We start from the raw sequence: 16,899 nt of genomic DNA, 5'->3' as shown, positions 1-16,899 counted from the left end.
TTGATGTCCTCTGCAACTATGGTCCCAAGCCCACAGGATCAACTACTCAGTCACTTTGGGTAGCTGGCTGTGACCAAGAAATGACCATAACCTTGCCCCTTGTCAGCTCTACCATACACCTGGGAATTCTGATCATTCACATAAACTTATAGGACCATTGTCTGCCAACCCAATATATGATCTTGGATCACTCCCCATTTAGACATACCTAATTGTTTAGCCTATCCACCTATCTATCCGACCATATACCCATGTTTGTTTTCACTGACAACTCAGTACTGTATACGCAAAAGGGTTCATATTTGTTGTCTCCAACAGATAGTTTTATGACTGTATTGAATGTGATATTTTTGTAACCTATAATGTACTATACTATCTAAAATTATATTCTCTTATTATAGCTGATATATTGGCAGAATTTGGTTAAAGTATTACTAATTCTGTAATTACATTTGTATAGTTAGCCTTATTTTTATATATACATCTTTGATATTTTGGTTATACTTTTTTAACAACCCTGGATCATTTAAAAAAAAAAACACCAGTTCTGGTTTGGATTCTCTGGTGGTAGTGCCTAAGGCATTTGACTGGTAACCAGAAGGCTGGCATTTCAAACCCACCAGCCACTCCTCTGAAGGAAGATTGGGCAATCTACTTCCATAGCGATACTGCCTCAGAAACCCAAGGAGGGGTCACTATGAGTTGGATCTGACTCGATGGCAGTGAGTCAGTTCTGGTCCCACAGCATTCTTAGACCTTCATTTGTATCCTTATTGCAATTGCAAAAAAAGCATTCCCGCTACTTCTTAAAATTGTCTGTTTTGAAATTCCATTCTGCCTACAGTTATAAGTAAGCAGCTTGGCCAAACTCCTGTCTGTTTTCACTGCTTCCAGACCTCTGAGGTTACTGAGTATTGCCCAAGTTAGAGAACCCTGTCTCTGTATGTGGTTTCTACGTTGTCTGGGTATAACCTAGTAACTGGTGATCTTGATGACCTATTTTTTTAAGTCTAATTTTTCATTTTTACCAGTGCAGAACATGCACATATCTGTAATGGGAAACAAGTTTCTTCATTGACTTTCTATTTGTACACATTACCCATCTGTCTTTAATACATTTTCTCATCTATAATTTCTCATCTCATAATTCTCATCTACTTCTTTCTTAGAAATACTGTTGGTTGGATGTTGGACCCTATGGCTCTATTACCTGATTTTACCTTTTTCCTCTCCTGTTTTCCTTTCTGGCAGAGTCCTTTTCCTTAGCTTTCTTTTGATTTTTTTTTTTCTTTTGTAATTTATTGTATATTTTTAATACCATGAAGTATTGATTTGTCCTGACTTGTTTCACTCATTACTTCCCCTTTTAGTCTTCAATATGCTACACCTGGTTTCTTTCACAGCACTCTGAGTAAAGTAGTTTATTACCTCCTCATTATGAAGATGAACGGGTATTTTTTTCAGTTCTTACTTTATTAGATTTCTTTGTTATCCTTAATTTGAAATACATCATTCCTTTCTGTTTCATATACTGTCCTTTTCCTACATTCATTATAACTCTTATGATCCTTCTATATCCATTACTCCTTATAGTTTTAAGTTCTCCATAGTTTTTGCTTTGTCTCCTTCATATTTTCAACTACCACTTGCCTTGTAGCTGTCAGTACCTACCTCATAATCAAGGCTAATAATGATAGAATCGTTAGTAAGTTCTCTGGTAAGCCGTTATCCAATCAGTATGCCTTATTTCTGTACAACACACATGTGCATTTATTCATCTCTCTCTCTCTCTCTCTGTATCTGTCTCTCCTTCTCTCCCCCCACCCTCTCGCTTGCCTTTATTTTCCCCCCATTATCCTTAACACCATTGTCCTGATTTTGGTCCTTTTCATCTCTCACTTAAACTGCTGTCAGCAGTGTTCTAAACTGGCCTCACTACCTTTCACTTCACCCTCTCAACTCTATTTTTCACAGCAAACAGTTTGTAAAACTCAAATTTGATTATATTTTTCTGTTGAACCGAGTGAAAATGGCTCACCATGACCTATATAATTGGCAATTTGTTTTTTTTTAAAGGGCCACATTATAAATATCGTAGGCTGTGCAGGCCAAGTGGTCTCTGCTGTGACTACTCAGCTCTGTCCTTGTAGTTTGGTAGCCATTATAGATAATCCGCAATTGAATGAATGTGGCTGTGTTCTAGGAAAACTTTATTTACAAAAACAAGTGATGAGCTGGATTTGGCTCATGGCCCCTATCTGTACTCACTGCTGTCAAGTTGATTACCACTCATAGTGACCCCTCCTTGGGTTTTTGAGGCAGTACTTCTATAGAAGTAGATTGCCCAATATTCCTTCTGAGGAATGGCTTTGGGTTTACAAGATGAATTTTAAGTCCCCCAACAATGAGTTCTGGTGGTTTAGTGGTTAAAGTATTTGACTGCTAACCGTAAACGCCGCAGTTAGAACCGAACAGCTGCTCTTTAGGAGAAAGATACGGCAATCTGCTTATGTATATATATACTTGCTTAGAAACTTCATGGGACAGTTCTACTCTGTCCAGTAGGGTTGCTATGTGTCAGAATTGATTAATGGCAGTGGATTTTTTTGTTAACAAGACTTTAATGGCACTGCAGATTCTAATCCTGTCTTCTTCGCACACCTACCTAACAACCACCACAGTCTCACTTTTTATACTACATCTTTTACCTCCTAATACTCTGGAACATCAGGCTTTGCAATTTCAGAGTTACCTTGCAGCAGTCTCATTATGGATTCACCTGCTTCTTTGGTCATCTGTGCCATCATTATTTTTGTCTTGTACATCCGTAGCTACTACATTCTAAGTGTCTTGAGAGCAGAAAGTTTGACAACTTTATATCCCATGCAGTGATTGCATACTCTTGGACAAAATGGGAAATTAATATATTTATTTATTAATATGCAGTCATAATTTAAAACCATGATTTTTTTAAACATGTTATATAATACAGTTCTATTTATTTAATTGATATCTTTTAATTTCACAGAGACAAATAAAAAGTGGTGTGTTTTGGAAGGAGGCTTTTTGAGTTACTATGAAAATGATAAGTCTACCACACCTAATGGCACCATTAATATCAATGAAGTTATCTGCCTGGTTATACACAAAGAGGACTTCTATTTAAGTACCGGGTAGGTCTAATATTAAACAGTTAAGAGGTAAAAGGTATTTTCAGATATTTGTTACAGTGGGTTCAAGAATAGGAACAGTTTTGAGGACGGCACAGGGCCTGGCACTGTTTCGTTCTACTTTCCATGGGCTTGCTATGACTTGGAACCAACTCAGCACCACTTAATGACGTCACAGAAGGGAAGAAGTGTTTTGTTATCAATTCAGTTTTTCAGCTGCTTCTTATAGAAGGATTTAATTGTCTTTTGACACTTCTCCTTTTTGTAACTTCTGCTTGAGCGTTAGATAATTCAGTGTAAAGTAGGACGATTAAAATATTGTGCTAGGTAATATGAAGGCTAACATGTTCCCAGGTGATCTTAAGTAAATTTACAACAGTCCATTCTCCTGTAATTTTTATGATTTACTCATTTTGAAAAATAGTGAATCTAATGGTAAAGTTGATGCGTTCTTTAAGGATAATCATAGTTAAAACAGGTCACAAAAGAGACAGTTCAATGATGATTTGTTTACATTAAAGTAAAATCTTACATATATCTAATAGCATATTGAAATGCTAAATTCCTTTTGCATCCTAATGGTCTAAAAAAAGTTGTAATTAGAAGAGTTATTTATTTAATATATTTTACTCCAAAATAATTTAATAGAATTTTTGTGAGGACTTTTTGACACAGACCATCTGAAATCTTTGATGTGAAAGGTTCGTATCAAATTTTCTGATATAAATAATGAAAACATGCAAATATTGAAATTAATTACATAGGAGCATAGTATGTAAATAATAATTTTGTATGGTAAAGGGAAGATTTGCAAAGCTATGCTATTTACATAAAATTACATAAAAATTACATTATTAGTTAATGACATATTTGGATTAGCTGCAATGACTTATTTTTCTAGAAAGTGTAGGTTTTTTTTTTTTTTAATGAGAACAAAATTAGTTGGTTTGTTTTATCTAATCATAATAGGGCTTTTGTTCTAGGTGAATAATCAATTTAATGTTGTTGCCCATGGAATGTTAAAATAAATGCATTCATTTTATTAAGTTTCTTAATAAATACATTATAATTAAAAATTAGTATTAAGTCAGCATAAACATCAACATTCTTGATGAAATGTAACTGATGCAAGTTGGTGCACAGGGAGAGCATTTGCAATGAGACAAGGTTAAAAATAATTGTTGCAGACAGATTCTGAATTTCCTTAAACAGCATATTATAGAGTTTGAATTCAGTTATGCAGGCATTGAGTAGTTATGCAAACTTGTATTTTAGGAAGATATCTGGAAAAAGTGGTAAGCAGGAGAGGGAAGAGAGACTATAATTGATGAGAGTGTATCCCGAGGGAAAGATTATTAAAAAGAGCAGGTACAGTGAGCTTGAGAGAATCTTACTGATACAATCAGAAGATTAAATGACTTACTGACTGGAGAAGGAATTAATGCTAAGGGGATGAATAAATACAGCTACAAGGTTTTAAGTGACATGATGTAGATGGTGATGCTTTAAAATCAGAACATGAAGGGTATACAGAAGGTTGAGAGTAAGAAAGAGGATGATTTTAGTATATTTTGAGTGTTTGAGGTAATAAGAGCACATTACTTAGCACGTTCTAAGAAATTGTTGGAATTGTGGATGAAGAACTCAGGGCAGGAAATGTTATTCAAATTTTATCTAATCTAAGGAGATGAAATTTTGGGATTGGTTGAGATAACTTAAGGAAAATTTGTGAAGTAAAATAAGGAGAGGGCTAATTGAACTGTTTGGACAGTATTTGCATCAATCAATTGGTCAGAGTAAACTGAGGAATGGTTGAAGAAACAAGAGGCTGAGGAGAATCCTTTGCTTTGTCAGACAACCAATGAAGTGTCTAATGCATTAGCAGTCATGTGGTCCAGTGGCTTACATAATCAAAAGAATATTCCTTTCTGTCTAATCCATTGTGTTCTCATTTAATTCACTAGCATAAATGCAAACTATTAATAGAATAATACTGTTGTAGATAAATAGATTTCACTGCATTATCTCATTTTCCTAAGGACTTTAATTAACAGTTTCAACTTTGCATTATATGTCTTCATAAGAATCAAACATATATAATATGATGCTATCTTTTTATTTATGTGACCTATAGGCCCATCTTTACCTTTGAGATCTACTTACCCTCAGAACGTGTGTTTTTATTTGGAGCTGAAACATCTCAAGCACAAAGAAAATGGACAGAGGCCATAGCCAAGGTATTTAAATATTGTGTTATTACCTAAATTGAAGGAAGCTTGTTGGCCCAATGATTAAGCACTTGACTGCTATCTGAAAGGTTACCAGTTGAAACTCACCAATAACTCCATGGAGAAAAGACCTGGTGATCTGCTCCCATAAAGATTACAGACTAGGAAACCCTATGATGCATATCTACTCTGTCCTGTAGGGTCACTATGAATCAGAATCAACTAAATGGCACACGAAAACACCATCATCATACATCTAGAGAGAAGTCTTAAGCTAGAGTCTATGAGTGAGCTTCAGAGTTTCACATTTTCTAAAACATTCTAGTCTATACTTGATTAGATTGTTAAAGGGTGTTGTCGAAAGAGGTTAAGAGCGGCATTCCTAGAGTCTTTAGCACAGAAGAAATTAAAACCATGGATAAACCATGGTGGTTCAGATCTTTGCAATGTTGTAGTCATTTCTGTGTATGTCTTTTTATAGGCAGAGATCTTATTTATGATTTACACAATGGAGAAAGAAATAGATTTAATGAAAGATGTAAATGGAGAGACACTTTGAAGGTTGATATTTAGAAAGAAGTCACAAATCAGCAGATAATGCCTTCCTATTTCAACTCTCACCCCATCTCTCTCTCTTTCTAAATATGTGTGTGTGTCTGTGTATCTATATCTATATCTGTATATCTGTATATCTATACCTATCTATATATGTATCAAGAAATATGGTTAAAAGGGCTAGTATAAAAAGGTGCTTTATAATTATTCAGTTTTAAGACAGATATCAAGTTTAGATAATTATTTTGAAATTTGGGTACATTTATAAATCTTTAAAATAGTTTTAAAAAGATTAATTTTTCTGTTTTCTGTCATATGTATAAAAAGGAAGAGATTTCCTATTTTCACTGTCTTTATTATCTTTATTTGTTTCAACAGCATTTTGTTCCCTTTGTTGCTGAAAACTTAACAGAAGCTGACTATGATTTGGTTGGTCAACTCTACTACAAAGATTGCCATGCCTTGGATCAATGGAGAAAAGGCTGGTTTGCTATGGACAAATCTACCTTGCGCTTTTGCCTTCAAATGCAAGAAGCTCAGGAAGACAGAATGCACTTAAGAAGACTGCAAGAGCTAAGTAAGATACCTTCTTCCCCCAGGTCCCATCTTTGGTTCACAATTATTTATGGCATGTGAGAATGGTAGTCTTTTACTTAAAATTATATTTCTCTCCTGAACACGTAGAACACAGTAGCATTAGTATGTCTTTATGGGTATTTAGTGTAATATACTTCTGTCACTCACTCACTTACTGCCATAGAGTTGGCTTTATAAATTAGTCCAGTTCTGTTCTGATATTAATTATAATACAGTTCTTCTGACCATAGCTACCTAACTTCATACATTAAGGTCACAGTCCTCCAGAGTGCCAAGTCTGCCCAGGACTTCAGAAACCAGCTGCAAGCTCAGGGGTTCCCAGGACCACAGCAGTTCTGACCAACTGGCCACAAATTTGGGATTTCCACCATTCCTTAAATTGCTAGAATGACTCACTGAACTCAGGAAAGCCCTGTATTTACAAGTACAATTTTTTAAAAAATAAAGTGTGGTAGTTAAGGTTGTATGTCAACTTGGTTGGGCCTGGGTTTGAGTGGCTAGGCAGCTAGTGGTAGTTATTCCCCGTCATGGCAATCGGCTCCATGGTGGAATCTGCCTTGAGCAGCTGAGTAGCTGCTTTAAGGATGTGGTCTGCTTTCCTTATATAAGCAGAAGCTTTGGGAATGGTCTGCAGCTTTTTTTTCATTCAGTAGCCTGCCATGCTTTGCCGATCTTGAGACTTTGAATGGACTTGAATCAATGCCCTGCCTGTGGTTTGGTAATATTGGGACTGTGTTTTTTTACTCGACAAACCTTGGGTTTGTCAGCCTCAGCAGCCAGCAGCTGCATGAGTGAAGAGATGTCTCTAGCTTCAGTGGTTAGGAGCAGTAGGCAGAGCCCAAGGTTGATGTGTTTTCACCCAGCCCCTAGAGCCCAGCACTTTGAACTCAGACTTCTAGCCTCCACAACTATAAGAGAATAAATTACTGTTTGTTCAAGACAAGGAGCTCTGGTAATGTAGTGCATAAGGCATTTGACTGCTAACCAAAAGGCTGGTGGTTCAAACCCACCAGCCGCTCCTCAGAGGGAAGATTGGGCAATCTACTTCCGTGGTGATAGCTCCTTGGAAACCTAAGGAGGAGTTGCTATGAGTCAGATCCAACTTGATGGCAGTGAGATTTTTTTTTAAATTTTTCAAGACATCCATTTGTGGTATAATCCTGTCAGAATGGCAGTAACCATACATAAAGGATACAAATCCAGAATAGCATAAAGTGATGTTGCATAGGATGAGGTGTAGGAAGATTCCAAATATGGAGCTTCTGTGTCCCTAGGGAAATACTATCTTCTTGGTTCACTGATGTCTACCAGAAAGCTTACTTGAGTTTTAGTGGTCCCCGTTTTTATTGAAATTTGATTACTTGGCATGATTTCCTTAACTAGCACATTATAAAGTTTGAATTCAGTTTTGAAGTTATGAACTCAGTTATGATAATTGGCCATGTGATTGGACTCAGTCTCCAGCTATCTCCACTTCTCGGAGATTGGCTGATACCATGTGGTATGTGTTTTTGGCTTGGCTAAGCCTCATCCTGATCATCTCATTATCATTAACTTTTAGGTGTGGTCTGGAGGCCTTAGTAAACAATAAAGGCAATCCAATACCTCCAAATTTCAGGGGTTTAGAAATTAACTCCCAGGAATCAGAGACAAAGACCAAATTCTTTGGATAAAGTAATTTTCCTCTCATTTTTTTTTTTTAAATATGTTCATGCTTTTCTCTTACCTTTCCAGCTATCAGCACAATGGTTCAAAATGGGGAAAAATTGGATGTCTTGATCTTAGTAGAAAAAGGGAGGTAAGTGATGATGCATTCTTGCTTTTGCAACAAATCTAGAGGTGTAACATTCTGGTTGTCCTCTTGGTTGAGAACCTATAATTTTAAAACTCGATGGAAATTTTCTGAATCGTATATGATTTTTTTCATAAACAGAGTACTTCAGCGAGGTTTACATAATTTTTTATGACTTACTCATCAGTGTGATCAGTTGCTCTATTTTTATATAGACTAGCTCATTTAGGGCATTCACATATAAGTATTTGGAAGCACTTTGGTAATTGTAAATATAAATAATATCCTGAATTAATTATGCATATGGATCATTAGCTAAAATTTTATTTCTGGAGTTTATGCAGTTATCCTGTAAATATTTATTAAGCATCTCCTCTACATCAGTTACTGTTACAGTTACTAAGGATACAATGATGAAAAAGACTGATAAGGTCCTTGATACCAAAACACATGTATACTACTGTGGGAAATTGATTATAAGCAGACAAACAAATACAATTATATAATATTATGTCACTCAATTTTTAATGCTATGAAGAAAATCCAAGCATGGTAAAGAGAGGAAAAGAGCCTGAAGTGAAAGTATTGTGTTTCTGATAGGGCGGCACAGAAGCATCCTTGTTCAGAGATCTGTATGATATGAAGGAGCAAAGCTTGCAGTGGTCTTGACAGTGTGTCCCAGACAGAGAGTCAAGTGCATTCAGAGACTCTAAGACATGTCCTTAGTATGTTCAAAGTCTGCAAGGAACTTCTTTAGCTGGGGATGTTCAAATGAATTGGAAGAAATGATGTCAGAGGAAGCCCTGGGCCAGATAGTAAACTACATTATATATAGGTCATGGTGTATGACAATTTGAATTTTATTCTAAGTGTGATAAGAAGCCAGTTAGTTTGAGAACTAGGAGTTAAATGAACTGACTGACTTTTATTTTTTTTATTGTGATTTGGGTGAAAGTTTTCACACCAAATTCACTTTCCATATAGCAGTTCACATACGCTTTGTCTCATGACACTGATTACAGTTAACCACAATGCAACATTACTCCTCCCACTTCCTCCCTGTAGTCACCTATTCCCTGTATCCTTCCCTCCATGCACTCCTGCCCTCTGGGCTCTCTCCCTGTGCATACACAGCCCTTCTATTCTCCCATGATGTTCTCTCCAAGGAGTGTATCTACCTAGTGTAAATGTTCACTTCATATGCCTGTCTTTTGTTAGGCTGGAAGACACAGGAGTGGGTTCAATTCCAGACCTGAAGGGCAGTTAGGAGCCATAGTCTCAGTGGTTCCATCAGGCTCTATCACAACAGCAAACCTGGTCCTTCAAATGATTTTGAGTTTTGTTCCCTATTGTTCTCCCACTCTATCCAGGATCTCCTATATAGATCCCCCTCTAAGTGGTTGACAGTGGTAGCCGTGCACCATCTAGTTCTTCTGGTCTCATAGTTGTATAGGCTGAGGATCATATGGTGTACCAGTCACTTGGACTAATTGTTTCCATGAATCTTCATTTTTCTTCATTCTTCTTTGCTCTGGATGAGGAGAGACTCCTTGTTGCATCTAGATGGCAGCTTGCTAGCTTTTAAGATCTCAGTCACTACTTGCCAAAGTAGGAGGTGGAACAATGTTTTTGTGTATTATATTATGCCAGTTGAGCTTGATGTCCCTGTGAGTATGGTTCCGAGCCCACAGGTCCAACTATTTGTTCCCTCTGGGTAGCTGGCTGGGGCCAAGAAGTGACTACAGCCTTGTCCCTTGTCAGCTCTACTATATACCTGGGAATTCTCACAGAACACACATATACACTTGTAGGAACATTGTCTGCCAACTCTATACATGGTCTTGGGCACATTCCCCCCCTGCATAGACATACCTAATAGTTTAGCCTGTCCACCCATCTAACCACTTGTATATCCATGTTTGCCTTCACTGACAACACAGTACTGTATATGTAAAAGGCTTCATCATTGTTGTCTGTACCTCCCATATACCTCACTCTGTATTCCTTTTCCTCAATGCCAGTGTATTGATCACTCACATCTGGTACATTGCCCTTCTCTTCACCCAAATCAATACTTATCTCTACCTATCTAACAGTGTTCCCTCCCCCCGACACCCCTGGTAACCAACAAAGAAAATTTCCTTCCATATATAAACCTTTCCTTGACTTTTTACAATAATGGACTAATACAGTATTTGTCCTTTTGTGATTGACTTACTTCACTCAGTATAATGTCCTCCAAGTTCATCTACATTATGCAATATTTTGCAGATTCTATGTTATTCTTTAGGATTGCATAGTATTCCATTGTGTGTATGTACCATAGTTCGGTTATCCATTCTTCAGTTGACGGGCACTAGGTTGTTTCCATCTTTTGGCTATTGTAAATAGTACTACGATGAACATGGGTGTGCATATATCTGTTATTGTCATGGCTCTCACTTCTTGCCTTATTGCCCTGGCTAGGACATCCAATCTAATGTTGAAAAGAATTGGTGGTAGAGGGCATTCTTGTCTGGTTCCTGTTCTTAAAGGGAATGGTTTCAGTCTCTCTCCATTGAGAATAATGTTGGCTATTGGTTTTGCGTAGATGTCCTTTATTATGTTGAGGAATAGCCCTTCTGTCCCTATTTTGCTGAGACACCCATCAGGAATGGGTGTTGGGTTTTATCAAATGCCTTTTCTGTATCGATTGATATGATCATGTTGTTCTTCTCCTTTGTTTTATTTATCTGTTTGCAAAAAGGGCAGGGAGGCCACATCTGCCGATCTCTTCTCACCCTACAAGAGGAAGACAGGATCACCATCAGTAACCCAAGGCCTATTCCTACAAGGCCAGACATGCTGCCTCCCTTCAGCCCTTTCACCAATCGTTCCTCCCAAAGCACCCACCAGCTCTCTCCTGGGTTCGATAATTCACTGCAGCAGCCACACAGAACTCACAGATTATGGGGTTTTTAAGGGAAGCACCAGGCTACAAGCTGAGTTCAGGAAAAAATGCTCAGTCTCTTTCCTGGCAGCCGTTTCTCAACAAACAGTCTCTTACAGTCTTTCTCCCAGCAGTGTGTGTCCCTCAGTGTCTCTCTCAACAATGCATGTCTCTTGTGTCTCTTTCCCAGCAGCACGTGTCTCGCAGTAGTACGTCCTTCCTCAGCCACTAGTCAGAGAGAGTTCTGCCTCTAGGAGGCCTCCTTTTGAGCTTGGCAGAGTGGCCAAAGCAACCATTCGTAGCAACAATTCTAAGCACCTGAAAGTGAGAGCCACCCAGAACACTGCCTTGTGCCATGCCCAACAGAAATAACCCAGGTGGATAATATTTCCAGTCAGGAGCTCCTCAGTTGCTCATTCTACCACTGAGTTTACAGTGACTTATGGGTAGAAAAGCCATACTAAGTAATTTACTACACCACAGTGGTGGATGACATTGACTGTGTTTCTATTGCTGAACCATCCTTGCATACCTGATATGAACCCCACTTGGTCATAATGAATTATCTTCTTGATATGTTATTGGAGTCTATTGGCTAGCATTTTGTTGAAGATATTTGCATCCAAATTCATGAGGGATATTGGCTTGTAGTTTTCCCTTTGAATGATGTCTTTGCATATGGTTTTGGTATGAAGTTATGCTTGCTTCATAAAAAGAGTTAGAGAGGATTCAATCCTTTTGTATGTTTTGCAATAGTTTGAGTAGGATTGGTGTCAGTAAATGAACTAACTTACGTTTTAAAAGGACTTCTCTGGCTGCCAGATAAATATTTCTATATGGAACTTATCCCCTAGGTTGCCCTTGATACTTTTTACTGTTCCTTGCTTCTTGAAATACTGTCTTCCCATGCCTTGTGATACCACTGTTTCTAAGTTCTTGCCTCATTCTGTGGATAAAGGAACTTAGTCTTCCAGGGAAGCTACTCCTCCTTGACAACTTCCTTCAGCAAAATGACATGTATTTATCAGAGTTCTAACCCATGATTTCCTCTCTTAATGTTCTATATACTCTCCCTACGTGGTTTTGCCTTTCCCTTCTATATGCCAATAACTCCAAAATTCATATCTCCACTTCTTTTAAACCTTTCTTCTAGTTAGGATGCTGCTTCAGGGGCCAGGAAAGATACGTCTTATCCAACGATATAATGTTGGGGAGTGGTTGGATATATAATGAAGGTAATGATGGCATGATCTGATAATGGATTACATGTGGGGTATGGGAGTAAGAGCCAAAGATAACTCCAACGTTTTTGGCCTGAGCAAGTACATGAACGGTTGTGCTGTTTACTGAGATAGCAAATACATGGAGAGTAGGGGTAAGGAATAATTAAATATGGGGATACGGGATCAAGAATTTGATTTTGGAAAAGGTAACTTTGAATGTCTATTTGACAGCAGAGTGGAACTAGTGGTTAGATAGTTGAATATTCAGGTGTGGAATTAAGTGGTGAGATTGCAGCCTGAGATATAAATTTGGAAGTCATGAGAAATATTGAGAGATCAGGAAGATGAGAATGATCTAGCCAAGAACAATTGACATTGAAGAACAATTAGGAAGGTATCATTTTTTTTTCCTCTTGATTTCTTGTCATTTCTTCTTTTATTAAAAAAATCCCTTCATTATGTTGACTCAGAATGTTTAGCTTTATAATATTGCAAGATCATTTATAATGTGTGTGTGTGTGTGTGTATTATTATATATACACAGAGAGAGAGAGAGAGAGAGACCTTCCCTAGTTATTTTCCTTGCTGTTCACAAGCATAATGACTTTCAACAGTTTTCTGGACCTGAGTTTTCTTCAGCTTCATGAAAGAACTTCAGAAGCTTTGGACAGCCATCATATTGCTGATTAGATGTTTGCATCAGATTATGCTTTTTAACTTACAGACATAATTAGAAATTTTCATTTCCAGTTACTTATATTTGGGTAGCATAGTGCCTAAAGCATTTGAGTACTAACCAGATGGCTGGCAGTTCAAACCCACCAGCCACTCCTTGGAAGAAAGTTTGGGCAATTTCCTTTTGTAGTGATATTGCCTCGGAAACCCAAGGAGGGGTCATTATGAGTTAGATCCGACTCCACAGCAGTGAGATTGGTTTTGGTAAGATGGTTAAAGATACTTAGATTCTGATTTTTTTGTACCAGATAATGGAACTTGTGCTATACTATTATTAATCACAGTCCTGTTAACTGTATGTTCAGCAACCTCATGTGGGTCAGAGTGGAGCTGTGCTCTGTAGCATTTTCAATAATTTTTTGGAAGTAGGCCACGAGGCCTAGGTTCAGAGACTCCTTTTGGTGGACTTGAATCCCCAACCATTTTGGTTAGCAGCCAAGCACACTGGCTGTCTCCACTACCTATGGACTCCTCGGAAATAATAATGAAAGGGTATTACAGCATTAAATTGTTAGCTTAAATGCAGTTTCTGTCCTAGTCATTCCTCAGAAGAAAGGTTGGGCAATTTACTTCTGTAGTGATGATACTGCCTTGGAAACCCAAGGAAGGGTCGCTATGAGTCGGAGCCGACTCAATGGCACATAACAACAACATACTTACCTATTAATATTTATTGAATGCCTGCTGCCTGCTACTTCCAGGGTGGGAAAAGATGACCTAGAATATAGACTTGGTGTTTGAACTCACAAAAGTTACGTTCTTAAATACCAGTGGCAACATTCTGTTTAGATTTATTGTTTTATAGTTTTGATTTTTTTTATGAGATTATTATATTCAACCTATTTTTCTACCATTTTTAATCTATGAAGAATTTGACCAGGTGAAAAAGAACGTGGGGGCAGCATCCTCCTACCTCCGTTACCCTCACGAGGTAGCGACAGACTCAGCAGTAGCAGCCCAAGGCTGTGACTATTGAGGCGGAAGTCAGACGTGCCACCATACTCCACCCTTCTCACCAGGTCCGACACCAACCATCTCTCCCACAGCGTTCTGCTTCTCTACTGGATTCAATAATTTGTTGCAATAGCCACACAGGAATTCACAGACAATGCTCATGATTATGGGATTTATTAGGGAAGTAACAGGTACAGTTCAGGTTGAGGAACACACCAGGGTACAATTCTTCAATGATAGTCTCCTCTCGGCTGTAGCCACATGCGTATCTCTTTTTAACCCTTGGCCTGACCTTTGCCCTGCTCACACAAATGTTACAGAGCCCTTTTATCTCTGCTGATAGGTATACCTAGATAACTCTACTGTGCAAGCAAGCCTCCTGCCCAAAGGCTCTCAGTTTTCTCACTCGGGGCTAGCAAGCCTGCCACTCTGTCTTATGCTCATCTCTTAGTTCTTCTGCCTCTGCTGCTATTGTCTCTCTGACACCTGTTTTCTGTCTCTCTGCTGTGGTCTCAGCACAGGGATCTTGCGTCCAAGGACACACTCCACTCCATGTTCTCTGTCTTGATGGTAGTGAGATTCCCCTTCTGCCTCTAGTAGGGCTACTTTTAATCTTAGTGGAATGACAAAACAGACCAGTCTCAACATTAGGGTTTCATGTACCTTATTTCCAAGGTCCCACCCCCACAGGGGCACTATGTACAAGTACCTTATATAAATTATTAGCAAGCTATCCCATCTCCTTGGTGGACCACAAGCACCTTACATTTACGTAGTTCCACCCAGTCATTTGGTGAGAGTCAAAAAGACCATGGCTAAAAGAGATGTATTAGGTAATTCACTGCACCACAGGTATATATGTTTTACATAATTAAACTGTAGCAAAAATGGATTAGAATTACTCAATTTGCTTTTTACTTAGTGCTTACTACATACAGTGGACTTCCCCATGATAAGGAAGTCAGGAGACTGTTTTGTTATTTTGTATGTCTCGACCTTTCTCCTGGGCATCAGGAATCAGAGGATGAGATCTATTTGCTATACAGATACACTCTGAGCATATGTAATAGTTTGGAAACTCTTGGAATTCCAAAGTAATGGTCACAGCATATTTATTGCTTTTGATAATAATTTAAAAGTGTTTCATCTGATATATTACAATTTATGCTGAAAGCATTTTTAGAAAAGTAAAAAAAAAAAAAGTACTGGTGTGGGAATAGAAGTGCAGGGACATAGCTAAGCCATTTTCCTTAATTTCTCTGACTAGCTGCCATATATCATGCAACATTTGAAAACTTTATTTACTACATGCCTATATCTTTATTTTACTTGCTTTCCCTGTTTTCTACATACTGATAACAATTTTATAATAAATACCCAATGATAAGATTGTGTAAAACTCGCTGTGCACCAGACACTATTTTAAGCACTTACCTACTCCTTGATTGCCTGTAGGGTATTGAGAGAATCATTAAATTTGAAATCAAAACAAGCTTGTTTCCTAACTTAACAACCTAAGTGTTATTTATTTAAACAAGTGTTACATGCAAATTTATCAATTAATTTGTATGGCTCATTCTCAAGAATTAATTCAATGAAAAGTACTAGGAGTCTAGATATACCACATAAGTTAGCATAATTTAAAATTCTATTATTTTATTAGAAAATAAGTTATTTAAAAGCTTTAAAAATTATTCTATGAGAAATACACATGTGTGTGGGCATGTGTATATATACATATATATACATTTATACATAAATATGCATATGCACTTACATATAATGAGCTCTGGTAGCATAATGCCTAAGGTGTTTGACTACTATCCAGAAGGTTGGCAGTTCAAACCCATCAGCCACTCCTCAGAAGGAAAATGGGGCAATCTACTTCTGTAAAAATTTACTGTGTTGGAAACCCAAAGTGGGTCTCTATGAGTGAGAATTGATGCAATGGCAGTGATTTTTTTTTTTTTTTTTTTTGGTTTATACATACATATACACACATACACATATACTTATACCTACATATATATAAACACAGAAAACCAAACTCATTTCCATGAAATTAATTTTGACCACATCCCTGTAGGGTGGACTAGAACTGCTTGATAGGGTTTCCAAGGCTGTGATATTTTTGGAAGCAGTCTGTCACATCTTTCTCCCAGAGTGGACTACTAGATTTGAACTGGCAACATTATGGTTAGAAGCTGAGTGCTTTAACCAAAGCGCTACAAGGGCTCCTGTGTATGTATGCATTTATGTAAATATGAACATATATATATATATATATATATATTTATGTTGTTGCTGTTATGTGCTGTCAAGTTGATTCCTACGCATAGCAACTCTGTATAACAGAATGAAACAATCCTCATAATGAAATAATCCTCATAATTGTTGCAGCCACTGTGTCAGTCCATCTCATTGAGGTCTTCCTCTTCATCACTGACCTTTTACTTTACCAAGCATGATGTCCTTCTCCACAGGCTGATTGCTCCTGACAACATGAGAAAATCACACAACACGAAGTCTCACCATCCTTGCTTCCAAGGGACATTTTGGCTGTGCTTCTTCCAAGACAGATTTGTTTGTTCTTGCAGTCAGTTTTCTTCGTCAGAGCCAAAATTTAAAGATGTCAGTTGTTCTCTGGTCTTCCTTATTCATTGTCCAGATTTTGCATGCATAAGAGATTATTGAAAATACTGTGGCTTGGTCAGGT

At 37.7% G+C, this 16,899-nt stretch overlaps 1 protein-coding gene across 1 annotated transcript in view; it reads left to right on the top strand.

Moving 5' to 3' along the window:
- The window catches only part of ARAP2 (ArfGAP with RhoGAP domain, ankyrin repeat and PH domain 2), a 333,696-nt gene that overhangs the window by 185,170 nt on the left and 131,627 nt on the right, over positions 1 to 16,899 (top strand). The window contains 4 exon segments of the mRNA XM_007955550.2: positions 3,029 to 3,173; positions 5,305 to 5,407; positions 6,332 to 6,530; positions 8,285 to 8,348. Coding sequence (XP_007953741.2) covers positions 3,029 to 3,173; positions 5,305 to 5,407; positions 6,332 to 6,530; positions 8,285 to 8,348 — 511 coding nt within the window.

The sequence above is a fragment of the Orycteropus afer genome, unplaced genomic scaffold (assembly GCF_000298275.1).
Source record: "Orycteropus afer afer isolate SDZICR_OR568_19922 unplaced genomic scaffold, OryAfe1.0 scaffold00509, whole genome shotgun sequence".
NCBI lineage: Eukaryota > Metazoa > Chordata > Mammalia > Tubulidentata > Orycteropodidae > Orycteropus > Orycteropus afer.
The sequence above is the reverse complement of the archived record's forward strand: the minus strand, read 5'-3'. Positions and strand labels throughout refer to the sequence as shown.